We start from the raw sequence: 17,265 nt of genomic DNA, 5'->3' as shown, positions 1-17,265 counted from the left end.
AGTAAAGCAAGCCAGAGGCCCTGTTTTATGAATGCTATTTGGAGCCAATGCTACCCCTCCCCACTTTAGAAGTCTCGATATAGGGGCAGGGTTACCATATAAGAATCAAGGGTTCACTAAGGTCTAATTAAGTCGCATTATGCAGCTCCTCAATAGGGTTGCACCAGCATGACAAGTGGGAGCTGCAGTGACAACAGGGCTCCAAGAAGTAAAAGGGCGTGCTGTTCTGTATTTATGGTGGGAGACGGTGTATATGGATGTTTGTAGTGTGCATTTATGTTGGTGTTAGCATGTGTGTGTGTCAGTATTTAATTTTAGCATCTATATGGGTGGGTGTATCATGTTAGCCTGAGTGGTGCAAATTAGAAAGTGTATGGCATGACAGGCTGGTCAAATGATACACCTTGACATTTGATAAGGTCTTACATTGCTTTATTTTATAACTGAATAATAAGAATTATAAATATTACAATAAAAATAAACATAATAATATTCTAAACTGGTTTCCACACCATACCTTATGCAGGGTCTCTCTCCCACAGCGAGACACCCAACTACCTTCAGAGTTGTCTGTTATACCTTGCAGGAGAGGGGACAATTACATTCAGCTGAAAAGGGATAAAATTGCAGTATTAACCCTTCCAGACATTGAATCGAGTGCGCTCCAGCATTTGGCTTACACGAAAAGCCTCTTAAATTGCCACCGTGGTTTTAAAGTGAATGGGTGTTAGAACAAGTTTCCGTGTTAGAATGTAAGTGTGTTTTAGTTACGGGGTGGGGGGGGGGCACTGAAGAGATACTGCACCCAGAAGCTACTAGACCTAGGCTCACTCTTGGAAGTAGGCCCCAGCGCTCCAGAGTGTCTCTTTGAAGATGGAGAGAGAATGCTAAACATGCAGATTGTTTATTATTAGTGCCTTTTAAAAAAAAAATAAAAAAAATGAGTCCAAATATTGTGTTCCTTTGTTTCTTGTATAAATATTTTTACTATTTGTGTTGAAGATGATCTCTCAAACCTTCCACGTCTAAATGGAGACAAATGTATTAAAAAAATAAAATTTTGCCCAAATGAAGCAATATAATTACATTACGCATTGAGTTATTTTAAATATATTTAAGCATAAATGTATGGTCACAGTTAAAGCATATCTGTTGTCTTTGTGAATCTTTAACCCTGAAGCCAAGAACATGTCAATTTAAAATGATTAATCCCAGAAACTGGGAATATCATTATGATAAAGAATATCACTAGTTCTATTCCTTTCATTTTTTTTTATGGGGCCCACTCCACTCATGACTAGTCCTGTCCACTCACAAATCTACTTCCCTAGAAGATCTCTGGGTAGCCTACACTTGGAAGTCCCCAGCTAATGTGAAAAAGGCGTTAGCCCTTGGTAGTATATGCTATGGTTCAAAAGTCTGGGGTCACCTAGGAATGTCCTTGTTTTTGAAAGAAAAGGAAATTTTCTCCGTTAAAATATCAAATGGATCAGAAATACAGTGTAGACGTTAATGTTGTAAATTACTATTGTAACTGATTTTTAATGGAATATCATCACTCCTGTGCTCTAATGGCACATGGTGTTCACTAATACAGGTGAAAGTTTAAAAGGTTAATGGATCGTAAGAAAACCCTTTTGCAATTATGTTACACAGCTAGCTGTCATTTTATGTGACCCCAAACTTTTGAACGGTACTGTATAGATAAATAAAAATAAAATAATATAATAAAATATAATAATAAGTTACTTTAATGTATTAAAGCCATTTATATTCAGTTGGTGATATTTTACCACCACCAAAAGCCCAGCTTCCAATATGGAACAAAAGCATAATACCTCTGACATGCTCCGGCTGTACACAGATATCCACGCCAATAAAATACATCTTGTGTCCCATGTTGTTACTTAAAGTTTTATGGAACGCATGTGAAATAATTTCTGAGAATATACATGGAACTTTCACTTACCAGAGGAGTGGCTCAAGTCACTAAACTCTTTCTTAGATAACATCTATGACCCCTAAATTACTGTAGTATCAGTAAGAAAGAAATATGATTTACACATACATAGTATTTTTTGCTGAAACTCAACAGCTGGAGTACACATATTACCTGAGAACGGGGGTCTGCAAGCTATATACACCTTATACGTCCCAAAAGCTGATATGAAACAGGGTATGTATCTAGAATACAGAAACGCCTATTTCAATGTAATGCTGAGGATTATTCTGATATTTGATTTAAGAAAAATTGTACTCTATTTTTCAATAAGTTAAGGTGACATATATATATATATATATGTATATATATATATATATATTGCATGCAAAATACTACCCTCTCTGTGGCCTTCACTATCCTTTAACTCCTTGCTCTATACAAAAACTAACTATTTTTGTTAACCATTTAAACGGAATTTTGCCATTTTTATTCATTTGCTGGAATTCTCCTAACACTGAAAGCCCACCCCTGCTGATCTTGAAAACAGACGTGTTACCTCTGACTCCAGCGTCGCATAGATGTATGCTCAAGCACATACGGTGTTATCTCATTAAATATAACTATGTGGCAAGCATGACAAATATACATAAATATCTACATATATATAGTATTTTCACTTTCGTATATCTCCTATGAACTTTGATTCCCATTAACTGTAAAGCATACTAGTACTAATCCAGCTATTTCAAAATGAAACTATTTACGGTGTCGCTTTAGGTGTGACCCAACAACAGCTGGAGATCACAGAAGGACGTATACTAGACTAAATGAATCACTTGTTAGGGATTTTCCACTAAAATATGCCAGTAACAATCTACAGAAGTAAGAACCATATCACAACCATATATAAAAACCGCTTGGCCCACCTCATCTGCCTTTTTTTCCTGCTGAAACGACTCAGACCTTAATAAGGCTTTGCCTTGGATTCAGGATAGTCATATAAATTACCCATTCATGCTTATGTTTCTTTACTGTATTAACCTCTACACTTCAACTGGAAGGCTGTTCCACTTACCTGCAACCCCTTGAGTCACTGGTATAACTGAGGGCCCGCACAGCCCTCTCATTGAAGGGGATAGCCATGTGTAGGGGGACCCCCAAAGCCATGCCCCAACCCTGGCTGTGAAATCGCTGAGCCATAGACCTGTTTCTCCAGTCACAACACCAGGACATGATGTCCCTCCCTAAGTCGTTGACTGAGTGTGAGGACCAAGAGGGACCAGAAGAGCTCTCAGCAGCCAGCAGACAACAAAGTTAGGAGAGCAGGCAGCTTTGCATGTGTGTTTTACTGTTACAGTGAATGCGTTGAGTACTGTAGTGTGTATGTTTAAGTAACTATGTTAGCGTGGGTGAAAGTATGTTAGTGTGTTACTTTGTGTGTAAGTATATTACTGTTGTGTAAGTGTGGTACTCTGCATGATCCTGATAAAGGGTCTCGTTTAGAGCCCAAAATGTTGATGTAATTCGTGAATAAAGATTTTATTTTTTTCCTTAATTGGGAGTGTGAGCGTAGATAAGATACAGATATAGAATAAGACAAGAAATCTTACCTGACCAGTTGCGTCAAGAAAATGACTAAAATAATACTACTACAAACCGGTGTATTTATACAATTACATTTCCTGTTCTGACTTCACCTTCACTGCCTGGCTACTAGATCAGTCAGAAGAGAGACACACCACTGCTGCAGAGAAGTGGCGTGGGCAGGGGCCCAAGCAGGCTGTTTGGGGCTGTGACAAGCTGTTTGGTGAAATATGGCACAGGGAGGCTGTTTGGTGGGCACTGACAAGCTGGAGGGTGTTTTGTAACAAATGTGGCACAGACAAGCTGTTTGGGGACACAGTCAGGTGGCAAAGATGGCACAGGCAAGTTGTTTGTCAGTGCCCCAAAACAGCTTGCCTGTTCTCCCAAACTGGTGGCAAAGATGGCACAGACAAGCTGGTGGCAAAGATGGCAATTACAATCTAGGGAAACGATAAGCTGTTTTGGGGCAAACACCCAAAAAAGAAAAGAAATGCATGATACGTAGAAGCAGATTACAAAACGAAAACAGAAAAACAGTTTAAATAATGCTGGTTTAACGAAACCACAAAAAAATGTAAAAAAAAGACAGAACAATTTCCTATCAACTAAATATGTTAAAGGATATTCTTAGTGGAATTATAATCACTTATCCCTTGCTATGGAGACATTAAGAGAGAATTTACATTTTAAAGGGGGAAATGGCAGTTCAACAAATCACAAAAAGGGGAATGTGGATGTTTATTTAGAGAAATAAGGTAGTTTGATCAAAACTATTGTAGGATTGACCAATTCTAGCAGGATATAATAGATAGTCTTGCTCTTGCTCGTTTACAGTAAAACCTTGTATATCCGTATTTACCCCAATAGTTATCAATGAAGGCTCCAAGGCCAAGACAAGTACAGAGACAGTATAGTAGATATCAAATTTGATTAAAATCCTGGACTAGATATTTCCTCTTATAAACACTTAATACTTTTGGTTTGTTTTATGGTTGTTTTGAAATACTTTTTTTGCATAGTTTTTTTGGGAGTGAAAGTGTCATTGTCTTTCATTGGTACCCTTCATGCTTGTACATATGATTTACTAGGGCATTCTAAGATCTTTGGTTGAAATGTCTAGTGTTAAATTAATCTGAAATGCAGTGGGATAAGTACAGGAAAGGCCTAGCGCCCATCCATGCTGTTGATGACACGCAAAACATATTTATACTACATTTCCTTAAGTGTTACATCTCGGACAAAGACCAATTTGAACCAAGAATAGTAACCTTTTATTTTACAGATATGTTTAAAGACCAAATCTTTCTAAACATGAAATCAACAGAAAATGCAAAAAGAACATCAGCTCTGGCAACCAAAACACGTGAAATCCCAAAAGGTGCTATTGCTGCGTTTTTAATAAATCTTGTTTTTCTTCACTCTGCGAAGAATGAATTGAGAGCTCCGGCATCTGTGTTTCACATTTCTATTTATCTCATCGGTCCGCTGCCACTTGATTAAAGAAAAAAAAACAAAAAAAAAAAAAAAAAAAAGATAGTCCTCTAGCCGAGTGCTTGGTACTTCTTCACCCCTTCCACGTTAGTTCTATAAACACATTAAATACTGTTACCGGGGGTAATACCACTCCATAATATTTTACATAAAACCAATAAAAGTAGTTTTTTTTCCTCCGTTTTATTAAAAGAGGTAATGGGTTATTTGCAATCTTGGGCAGGAAATTGGTCAAGTTCTGGTGGCAACAATAAATTTTAGAGAAGAAAGTTATTTTCCTTGAATGTAGCAAAAAAACCCAAAATTACACACAATAGCATTGCACATCTGGAGAGTGGAAGAATAATTTCTTATTTTACATGTTTAGTCCAGTCCCACCATCATCATCATCAAAAGACTGATGAAGCAGTGCCTCAATCATCCTCATCTGAGCTATCTGACCCTTCATCTTTAGCCACTTTCCAATTGGTCCTTCTACTTTTCCTCCATTCCATCTCTGAATCCTTTTTGGGTTTAGAGCGGTGATGCTGTTTCTTTCTGTTTTTTTTGCTGTGTCTGTCCTTGCGTTTCTCTGCCTCAACATCTTCCGTGCTGCTCATTTCATCGCTCGAGTCACTATCTTGTCCAGAGGATGAGGGCTGCTTTCTTCTGGCTGTCTTTTTCCGTGTCTTCTTCTTGCGCTTGGATTTCTTTGGCTTTTCCACGCTGTCATCAGAACTGTCGCTCTCACAAGAGGTCTCTGTTGATACTTCATGGTCTTTCTTTTGCTTCTTTAGCTTTTTGTGGGACCTTTTCTTTTGCTTTTTCTTGTGCGTTTTCTTTGATCGTTTGCGTTTGTGAGATTGCGGTTCCTTAGGATCTCTGTCTCTTCTTGTTTCTTGGCCATTTGCTTTCTTCCTGCCCCTTTTATCTTCTGTGTCACTGTTACGAATAAGAATTTAACATTAAAAATAGGCTGAGGTTTAATATTAAAGACATTAGTATCTAAAACTATTACTAACTTGCCATTAAGGAAGTGGACAATAAAATGTAAATAAATGGATGGATCTTGCTTTTTTTTTTTTCTTTGTGGTTATATATTTGTCACAGTAAAGAACAATGAATTCAAGCATTCCTCTCATTGACACCTGTAATATTCTGCGTTTTACTTCAATGGAATAATAATCAAGAATGGTATTGAACATGTAATTTGTGCACACGGCACGCCACATACCTGTCCGAGTCAAATTCCTCAGGGTAGAGTTCCTTATATCCACTGTGCCCCCACCTGTAAGGAGGCAAAAACACAGACGGCATCATGTGATAGAGTCGGGCAAGACTAAACCCATTTGTACACAAAGCCTTATTAAACCACTACATTCGTGAGAAACGCATGCAATCCTTGAAATATTTAGTAGGTTCAGGTGTCCGTGTACAGCCTTTCATTCTACTGGAGGGAGAAAATACGATTTCTGACTCCTGTCCTCCTCCCCTGGCTGCCTCTGAAGCAAGGAGGCATTAGAATATAATCATTCTTTATTAGAGACTTTTTCTTATATCCACATGCAACAAAAACATATCTAAAATTGCAAAATATAAACTTACATTATTATCAAGCAATATGGGTCATATTGCAATATCATACACTGGCAAAAATGCGCGGGCACTGCAGTTTATGTATATGTTTGATGTTGCAACACGACATATATTGCTTGATAATAATGTAAGTTTATATTGCCAGAGGGTGGATCTTGTTTTTAAACACTACTGTGACTTCCCTCTATCTCAAATGCCCAGATATTTCTTTTATGCGATCTGGTCTACCCATTCAGAGTTTAACTGTGAAGCTTCTCTTGTTCTGGAGTTCACCCATCCAAGACTTTTTTCCATTTTCCACTGAAACAATATTTGTTTTTTTAATTGGTCCCATTTGAATGATAACCTATGATTTAAGTTTCTGGCTATCAGCAATTTTGCTGGTCATTTTGGGCCACTTCAAATGTAGTTGCGCAACCTCCTGTCGTTGCTCAAGTCTCAATATTTATGCGGTGGATAACCTAACTATATTGCCTTACGGCATTTTTCCATTCCCTGCATTAGCATATAACTTCTTACACATGCTCTGTTGCAATCCCATGGAAGTCACTGAAGCAGCAGCCGATCGCACGTATTCTAACAATCGACTAAAGAATGGCTGCACTAAATGCTGTAAAATGCAAATGGAATACAATATGCATTTAATACAAAAGCGATTTTTTTTTTTAACCTGGGAATTTCTTCTCCTTGCTTATCATCAGGTAGCCAAACACAGAATCCTCAGAGGACAAGGACAGCAAAGGTCCTGAAACGCTTTCAGACTGAGGATTTCCAAATAGCACTAGGCAGAACGTTTGCCGATTTAGCCCAGGAGGTGGAAACAGAACATGTAGAGACACTTGGGACCAAGGAAGGATAATGGCCGGCTGATATCATTAGCTCTGCTATAAGAGGGGCTTATATAAGAGACATGTAAGCCTATTATGGCACCTGAGACTATGCGCCTTTAATATGTTAGAGGCTTTCAGGGTAGAGGGGAAAGACCTTAATTAATTCATGAATGTATGACTCTGTAGAAAGGTCTTAAATACACTGGATCATGACCGGTTAGTAATCTCGACAACATCCAATCCGTGAAATTCAAGTAACAATGGAAGCAATGGCAGATTCCAGCAGCCAGTTAACAGGAGATGCTAGCCTCCTGCATCGTGCAGCATCCGGTAGCCCGGGAATGCCGTGTTGCACTTCTGCGACATCCACACGTACGGCCATATAAATAAATAAAAAAGGGATGTGCAGCATGCATGGCTGTAAACCAAGGGCCATCTTCTACAAGAACACCAATAAACTCCAGCATCAAAGGACCGAAGAGACCCAGCAACCCAGTGAGGGTATTTAAGTGTTTTTGCTGCCCTGTCTAGGAAGAGAAGGATCTATATCTCTAGAATCGCTACCAGGGATAGCAAGGGAAACTATAGCTACAGTGCATCTTTGCTCAGGAATAATAATTTGCTATTAGACAATGAAATGAACAGAATAATGCCTCACAAGAACCTATGCACAACTGTCACCATACAGCATTGACACAAATATATACCGGATCAAATAATCCATGATCTAAATGTCATAATACATAAAAAATTAGATAAAACTCACCAAACTTGGGGTACTTTGACGTAGTGGCAAGCTAAGCATTATATATCCTCACAGTGTGATTGAATCACCAATATTTATGCCTTAGATAGGTGTTGGAATGGTATTCACTGAGTATGCACTGAATTCTTGCATTGTTTTATGTCAAAATTGAATCCATCTATTACATGCATTGTTATTGCACAGCAGAATATAACAGACAAGGTGTTATATATACCGGTGTGTATGTGTGTGTGTGTATATATATATATTATATATATATATATATATAGGATCAGGAATAACCTTTAAACATGGGTGATCTTCAGAGAGACAAATCCCACTGCATAACATTGCACATTAATTTACAGTAAATTATTTCACTCATCTCTAGACCAAAGATTGTTTTGTTTTTGCATTGTGCCTCCTTCACACATTTGGTTTTATGACAATAGAAATCTACACACTTCTTCACATTCTATCTCGTGTGTGCATATTACCAGTATGGTTTTATTTCAATATCCGCATTTTTTGCAACCAAGTCTCCCAGACACGCTACGTGCTAATCCGCCCCTATCTCAGGAGTAACAGGTTGATAGAATTAGAAGCAGTCGCCTACCTGTCAGGCATACTGGACTCGCACTTGTAAAACTTCTTGTTCAAGGCCCGTATACTCAGCGCATCCTCTCCCGGACTCACTGCTGCCCTTTTCTCAGCTTCTTTCTTTACATCAGCGTCAAAACCATCTGATCTCATCCGACTCCTAAAATACACAAATTACACAATTGTATGACAAAGTGTTACAAGCCGCAATTCACATAAGACAGTGAAATTAAATTAAACTGGATAGGCTACTACAGCGATGGTGAATGTTTTTGGGCCTGGGTGCCTAATTTTCCACACGAAACCAAGTTGATGACCTAAACTGCTAACGCTGCATGTTGGTGCGTACCCCTGGTGTAGTGCAGCGTTGTTTCCGCCTTCAAGAAAAAAAACCAACACATACAACACAAGCATATACTTACACTTGCATGCATAAGCACACACACATCTTGGCAGATAGATAAAGCATACACACATTTATAAACACACACACATTTATAAACACACACACACATTTATAAACACACATGATTCTGTTGGGTGGTAAATGCAGCAAGTTGAGAATTAATCCGCATTATGCTTAACCCTTCTTTTCTCATATCTTAAGGAAGGGCAGTAGCAGCAGCACATTGGCGACTTCTCAGATGAAACCCAACGCCTTACACCCAATCCTGTTTAATACACACACACACACACACACACACCGTATTTGCTTAATATGACAAGTTTTTTTCAGAGCAAATACTCCTCATCTTATATTCAAGGTCGTCTTATAATCGGACCTCAAATACAGGTCTGACTAGAAGCCTAAGATCCAGATCCCATGCAGCGCTGCAGGCGACCCGGATCCTCCTCTCTGGCAGCCGGTGAAGGTGCGTGCGATGCGCGCAGACAACCTCCGCCGGCACTTCCTCAGTGGCCTCTGTGACGGAGTGTCGGCATCACATGACTTTCCGGTGCTCATTCATAGAAGCCCAGCAGACGTGCCGGCAAAGGTGGAGGTTGTTTGCGCGCGTAGAGGAGAAACCCCTGCAGGAGACCCGGGTCTTCCTCTCTGGCAGCTGGTGCACGTCTGTGGACAACCTCCGCTTCTGCCGGCACTTCCGCTAGGGCTTCTATTATGGAGCACGACCTTCTGGAAGCGCTGGGTAGTAGTGGAGGTTGTCTACACGCATCATGCAGACGTGTACCGGCTGCCCCCACTAGACACCAGGGTCTGAAGCACAGAGGACAAGTCTAGGGATGCACTGGTAAGTTTGCGGGGCAGAGTGGCATATAGGGAGGGAGGTATAAGGCATTTCTGGCATATAGGGGGGTATAAAAGTAAACTTTTTCTTATAGGGTAGCTTTATATTCAGCAAACATGGTATTTAGATTAAACAAGGCGGGTACAAGGTATTTGGTGGCTTCTCAGATGAAACCCATGTGCGGCTGCTGCCACTATCCCTCCCTGATTAACTTTAATCGTGACGAATGTAATAATATATTCAAGTCATAGTAAAGCATGCATTAGAACGACTTACTTGCTGTCACCAAACTCCTCTGGATATAATTCCCTGTATCCATTATGATCCCATCTAAATGAAATAAAGACCACATCACAGATTTTAAACTTTAGAAAAACAGTATTGGATGCCCATAATAAAATGTTAATATTAACTAGATGAAATGTCTAACATTCCTATTATGGTAGCTACTGATGACTGAAGTTATATGCCTTGTTTCCTCTATATAAACACATGTGACCCCTTAATACTGCATATATTTTGTACCTCAAAAGCCAGAGCTTTTTTGCATTTTTATCACATGCCTGTTCAACTATGATTCCACCTTTTCATTTCTTGCTTATACACAAACTACACTTTGGTTTTTTTTCTCAATGACAGATAGGGCTTTCCTCTTGTATACATATTCCAACACATGATTAATCACATAATATAATGAAAATTAAAATATATTATTCCCCACGTCTGTATGATAGCAGGAATTAGGCAATATATCCTGCGTGAATGCCAGCCAACCTGCCATGATGTACATGCCAAGGCCAACTATTTTATGACAGGGTGTGATGTGAAAGATGGAACAGAGTTAAAGCTAATGAATAAAAATGATTTCCCGATTTTCATACTAACTTATTAGGTTCAGGAGATGTCCGCCTCCTCTTTGCCCCGTAAAGATTTTGTGCCTGCTTCTCCATTTCTCTGATTTTCCACATTTCTGATTCTTCCTGAAGCTATCAGAAAAACATATACATTATTAATAATAATAATAAAAGCAGAAATTATGAACAAACACAAACTAGAAATTCATATTGATATATTAAATAAAATGTGATTTAACATTGTTTAACTGTACCATATATTATTTGACTCAAAAACAATACAATAGTTTAGAACTGGGGACACTAAATGTATGTTGCAGCCAAAATAAGCTTTAGTGCTCAGACACCCCAGACTAATATTGAGGGACTAAAGTACAAAAACAGGGGAGAACTCAACTAACGGAGAACTACACCATGACACCATAAAGACCCTCAAACAGAGTCAGCCTTAAACATTTCAGTTCGAAGCTACTTCATGTTGTCTTCATGTTTAGTCTGGCTGGAAGTACCACATACTGAGCTCTTTGACAGTACGTCAAAAGAAAATGATACCGAGAATAATATACAAGGTATTAGACAAAACATAGTGCTATACCTGGATCGTGTAAAAGAAATAACATTACATGTAGATCAGCCCTGAAAAACCTCAGATAGGTCTACTTATCCTGCAGTCAAGTATTACATTGTATTAGTATTATTGAACGTATCCTAGTTTAAGTAACATCACCTTGTTGTGGGCATCGGTGTGACGGATGACATTTCGGAGAAGAACCTTTCCAAGAGGAACTCGAGACATCTTAACGTCTGAAGAAGAGAAAAAGTTTGAAACAAGAGCAGTCTTTCACCAAAATGATATATAGACATGGATTAATACCCATATTTACTGTCTAATGGACAGCGAAGAAGATTTTTGTGCTTGAACAGAGTATTTTGTGTAACTGCTAAATATGAGTGAATCCAGAAAAACGGTACCCGCATTCTGATGATTGTAACCTGTTGGGCTACACTGTAACAGCAGAAGACTAACTGGAAGAAGTTGCTTGGTACTTGAAACACTCTGAACGTAGGTCTGCCAACTAAATTGGTATTAAAAAGAATTTGGTAACAGACGTAGGCGCTCGGGCAGCCAATTCCAAACACACAGAGAGTGAGATGCATGTACCATAAACACGGCACGATAGAGGAGGCCGCAGGAAAAGAAGCGGACGGGCGTTTACTTACTCATGGTTCGTCTACAATATGTTGCTTTCCTAAACTTCCTAGCTTTTTTGAAACTGCTTCTCTATTAAAATGGTCTGCTGGAAAAACAGAAATGATCAAACTCGCAAAAATCGCCCGACAACAAACATCATTTAGAAAGAAACAAAGAAATAATTGGCGTCTCACGTCCCCTAAACATGAAAATTCTATATATATCGGCCCCATTTGCACAAAATAAACCAATAACTGTGCAATTTAAAAGGCTGCCATGTTGCTTTTTGATAGGCCTCACCTGAGCCATTAAAGACTGCAAGCATAGCTGTTACAGTAAAAAGCCCCATCTGGCTGATCTTATTCATCAGAACCATTAAACAGCAAACAGGCTATTCTGGCGACCCCATACAGGGGTACACAGTGCACCCAACCCATTGAGACATTGCTAATCAACCCCAGATATCTCCTGCCTGATCGGTTAGATAGGTTATTAAATTGCCCTCATTTATTAATTAAACGTCTGGAGATCCTCAGCAAAGTCTCCCTCTGCATCCAACAACCACCCGACCGGTGCAGAGGAAAGCAATTATTAACCCCTTCTATGATCTCTCCCACAAACTCCTTTAAGGCACTACCCCAGGGCTATTACACAAACACAAGGCAATACCATGATTAGTGTAAACACTACCATTCATATCGCAAATACCCTGTTAGTACATCGCTTACTTCACCAGAACATCGCCAGCATGGCTTAGTGCTTATCTACTGATACCCCACGGGTAAAACTCTTCATACCACAAAAAGCCTCCACGTCCCATGCTCCGTTAATACCTGCTATGCCCGGTGTTACAGTAATTACCTTCCGCCCACACCCTCTCCGAGCTTGACTTGCCCTCGCAAGCTCCCTCAGCCCGTCCTCCCGCGGCGTCGCCGCCGCTTCCCTTTCTTCCCGGAAATACACATCTCAGAGCTGTGTGTGAGGGAGCTTTAGAGGGCGGAACGACATATCCAAGGCTTGCGGGGGGAACTACTTCAATGAGGTACCAGTGCTTGGTTTCTATAGAAACGGATTTGTGTTCTCTCTCAGCACAGGAGGTCCCAGGTAAGACTACAAGTGCTTGATATCTGGGGCATTATTTAATATAGTTACAGCTGTATGTACAGCCTCGATGTTTTATATGCAGTTAGGGGAATTTAAAGAGGGACTTGTATTTATATATTCGTTTAAACTTAAGTAGGACAAAGGAGAGTTAAATGAGGCACAAGGCTTCGCTTTGCATGCGGGGACATGCTTTGGAGTCCATGCAAAGTATACTTTAATATAGATTATCAAATAAAAATAACATTTTGGGACTAGACTTTACTTTTAAAAGGCCAGTTTAGTATCCCTGGCAGCGAGAAAAAAAAAAACAATTCAGTGGCAGGAATAATCCCAGATTGAAATCAATAAATTTCATTTATAATGCCTGAAAAGTCCTCAGGTGGGCTTATTTATGAAGAGAAATAAAGCCTTGGCCCAATGAGGGTCTGGGCTGAGTGGTCTTTCAAAGAAGTTGCGCAGGTTGGGGCTGTTTAGTAACTTAATGCAGAGTGTAATTGTTTGCTTTAAGATTATGTATTTATTTTCAATTGTCCAGCGGGATAGAAGAATGGAAGGTATTAGCGATCAGAATGAGCTGTTATCCCAAGTCAATCAGTTTTGGAATATGTTGGATGACATGGCTGAAAACAGTCCTGAGAGTTACCAGAGGTTTATACAGAAGCACGTGAAAGGAGGGAAGGAGATCATGGCCCCTCCACAGCCGCACATGTGTCTACAAACCAAAATATTGGTAAGCAGTGCTCTGGGGATTATACTGTGCGTTTCACTATAGAAAAGATTTAAGGTGAATATGATATCATTCATGCACACAGAACTAATATTCTTATATATCATACTTGTCTTGGATACTGCTGTATGAGGTTTTTTTTTAATTTAATATCAATTTAAATTGTGGATTTAAGCACAATAAATGCAGTAAGTTTTCACTGATAGCTAACTGAGAATAATAACATCATTCAATATTTAAGATATAAATAATGCCGAGTGAGATTAAATATTTTTGGCTGTGTTTTGCAGGATCCAGAGGAGAAGGTGTTATTCATTAACATTTGTAGCTGGAGCAGGGTGCCAGCTCCTCAATCTGAAGCCCACCCTATGCCATTAAGTGGAGGCAGGCTTGAAATCCTCTCTGAAGGAGCAGGTAAGCAGTTCTTCAAGGCTGCAAAGGCTTTGAGATGTTTTCAATAAATTGGGAGCTTGCAGGTCAGCTCAACTCTCTGGCCACTCTACTCAATTAAGGGCTCGTCCCAGTGAGCTTCTTTTGTAAGAAGCTGTCCAATGTCTTCACATTAACCTTGGATTATACAATCAACTTGCAGAAGCTCCCAGGGGTTCAAAATGCATTCTCTATGTAAACACCTCCATGAACGAATCACTTTTCATAATGTTGACATTACCAGTGAACAGCAGACTTAATATTTTATACTTGTAAACACTTTACATGAGAGAAGCAGGTCCCAAGTAAGTGGTAAGGTACACTTGCTATAATTGGCAGATATTATGTATTTAAAAAACATTAATAGCAATAGCTTTTGTTTGTAAACAAAAAAAACATTTTGTATGAATCTCAACTTGCAATCAGTTTACAGGACAAAGTATTTTTTCCTCAAATCATCTTTTGCATTTTGTGACAGTTACCGATATTGCATATAATCCCGAGGTGCTGAAGAGAGCCGATCAGGACCCGGTAGAATCAGACCAGCTGATCCGTCTTGCTATGAAGTATATTGAAGAGCAACACAAGGTTACTCTCTGCCACTCCTACCACCTTGCTCCATTTAAACTCAAGGGCAACGTGCAAAGGATGAAAGATTGTCTGCAAGGGATACGGAAACAACCAGACATGATGAAAAAGGGTGTAAAGAAAGGTATGCAAATAGCATCTGGTTTTATCGAAGCAATGTTACTACCAAGGGCGGATCCACACACTCAGACACTTGCACTAATGCACACACCTAGACACTCACACCAACACAACTAGACACTTAGCACTAACACACACTGACACATGACACCAATGTTCACACCCACTCAAACGAACACAACCAGACACACGTATACTAATATCACCAGACATATGTTCACACATTAAAATAGCTGCGCATTATTTCTCAGCAGGGAAAGAATCCTTATTGGAACAGATAAAAAACCTAACTGTTAAAGGAGCAGAGGAGGAACATAGCCCTTCCATATGTTTAACTGCAGAAAAGACTCCAAAAAACACAAGATCAAGTCTGATAGAGGAGATTTCCAGTACCGAGTTAAAGGAGGAAGATTTACTTATGTCTCCCAAGTATGATCTTTCGGTGATTAAGGATGAATCAGAAGGGACCACACAGCTTCTTCTGAAAGTGGAACTCCCGAGAGTCCGTTCAGTAGCAGAGTGTGAACTGAGTGTATCCGAGGTAAAAGACATAAGCGTGCAATTTAAATCAGTTTATTATACAAAGTAGTCACAAACCATGGAAAAGGAGACACTGTAAAACTAGACACTTATCTGCTTCTATCATGCCATTGTTCTTCATAGGCTTTGCTTTATTGCTAATTGGAGATCAGGTGTGATTAAATATATATATATATATATGTATATATAAATAGCTTGGGTTAACAGCGTGGTTATAATAGGGGAATCTTATCAGATAGAATCCCGTTATAAAAGATCCTTGATCTGTACTTAATGCCATTGCTGTAATAAACCGTAGAGCACAGTGACCTCTTCAATCCTTTCAGTGTCTTTATAGTCCTGGAGGTCGAGGGGAGCTGCTCAGTATGGTATTACCCACAGTTACTATGAAACTTAAAAGCTTCTCTTTTGCTGTGTATGAAATACATATTGTTTTCTTTTCTAGGATGATTTAATGCTTAAAGTACCCGGCAAGTATAAGCTTCACCTTAATCTACATGTTCCAGTTAATGAAGACACGGTGACAGCGCAATACAACAAAGCAAATTGTAGTCTGACTGTTAAAATGTCAGCATTGTAACATCTGGAGACATTCACTAGGACAGCGACTCCAGCGACTGAAAGTTTACTTAAAATTAGCATTACTATGACCACCTGATGACTATATACGGCTCACACATAGTATTATAATATTCCATACATTTTTTTTTTGTTGGATTAAATACACCAATACTGTAAAGGTTGGCAGATGACCTTTCATACTTGACACAGTGTATAGTTCTATCTTAGGCCAGCGAGTATTCATCGAAGAAAAACACGAGGGAATAACTTTTCCCCCCCCATGCTGTTTGAAAGGGTTTAGAAACGTAGCACAAATTAAAAACTGTCTTGTTGGCTGGACAGAGGCTGTCGTTGTTGGTAAGAAGTAGATGATGCAGCACTAATTGCGTTGGGTGTCCTGTTCCAGCGGTATTCTACCGACCCCAAATGAGAATGACAGTCTGAGCTACTGAACAGACTGCAGGGAATAAAATGAGCTTTTATTTTTCACAATGAAGCGGTTCATCTCATATAATCTACAGAAATGAATTTCCATATGCATAAAAACACAGACCAGCTGAAACCACTAATGTAGACAAACAGTACTTAGGGCCTCTTACCATCTCAAATAGAAATGCTTTATTTAGATGTTCATTTTTTGCACAGTTTGTTTTCCAGTAATATTTATATTTGTTGTTTTTTTTACTAATGTAAGACAAAAAAATCTCAAATAAACGTTTGTTACATAGTGACTTGGGTAATTTGTCCAATAGCATAGAGAGTAAAACGCGTGTAACAGATTTATTTCCCTGGTAAATAAATATATACTAAACTTGTCCGGTGGGAAAAACAATTGCAATATACATTTAGCCTTGGGCATGGAAGTTTATAAACCAACAGCTATGTCACAATTTGTTCTTCATCTCCATATTATCAAAAACATACGTGTAAAGGAGTTACGTTAAGTGCGTCTACCTTTCCTATATCAAACCTGCTTCCCATTTTAGTTCATTATTGCCTGCGTCTTGCCTGGAACGTTGTCTGAGTATTTGAAACAAAGTCCGCAGCTCCCTCCAGTCAAATAACAGTATGAATAATGCTATGCAGCTCTGGGCTTATCTAAAAGTATAGGCTTTAAATTGATATTCCTGCTTGAG

The 17,265-nt window shown here is 39.1% G+C and overlaps 2 protein-coding genes across 2 annotated transcripts; one reads left to right on the top strand and one right to left on the bottom strand.

Moving 5' to 3' along the window:
* Positions 1–5,430: 5,430 nt before the first annotated feature.
* LOC149297981 (uncharacterized) lies at positions 5,431–11,664 on the bottom strand. The gene is made up of 5 exons (XM_089487983.1): positions 11,596–11,664; positions 10,900–11,000; positions 8,784–8,924; positions 6,231–6,284; positions 5,431–5,938 (listed from the first exon to the last, which is right to left on the bottom strand). The coding sequence occupies exons 1-5, from the start codon at positions 11,662–11,664 to the stop codon at positions 5,431–5,433; spliced, it is 873 nt and encodes a 290-aa protein (XP_089344109.1).
* Positions 11,665–13,711: 2,047 nt separating this feature from the next.
* Positions 13,712–16,148, top strand: LOC149297980 (PIH1 domain-containing protein 2-like). Its single transcript, XM_089487846.1, has 5 exons — positions 13,712–13,894; positions 14,182–14,305; positions 14,799–15,032; positions 15,280–15,569; positions 16,014–16,148. Exons 1-5 carry the CDS (start codon positions 13,712–13,714, stop codon positions 16,146–16,148), a joined length of 966 nt encoding a protein of 321 aa, XP_089343972.1.
* The last annotated feature ends 1,117 nt before the right edge of the window (positions 16,149–17,265 follow it).

This window comes from Sceloporus occidentalis, unplaced genomic scaffold (assembly GCF_023333645.1).
Source record: "Sceloporus occidentalis isolate IW3139 unplaced genomic scaffold, rSceOcc1.0.p SCAF_35, whole genome shotgun sequence".
Taxonomy (NCBI): domain Eukaryota; kingdom Metazoa; phylum Chordata; class Lepidosauria; order Squamata; family Phrynosomatidae; genus Sceloporus; species Sceloporus occidentalis.
This window is presented reverse-complemented; position numbering and strand designations above follow the sequence as displayed.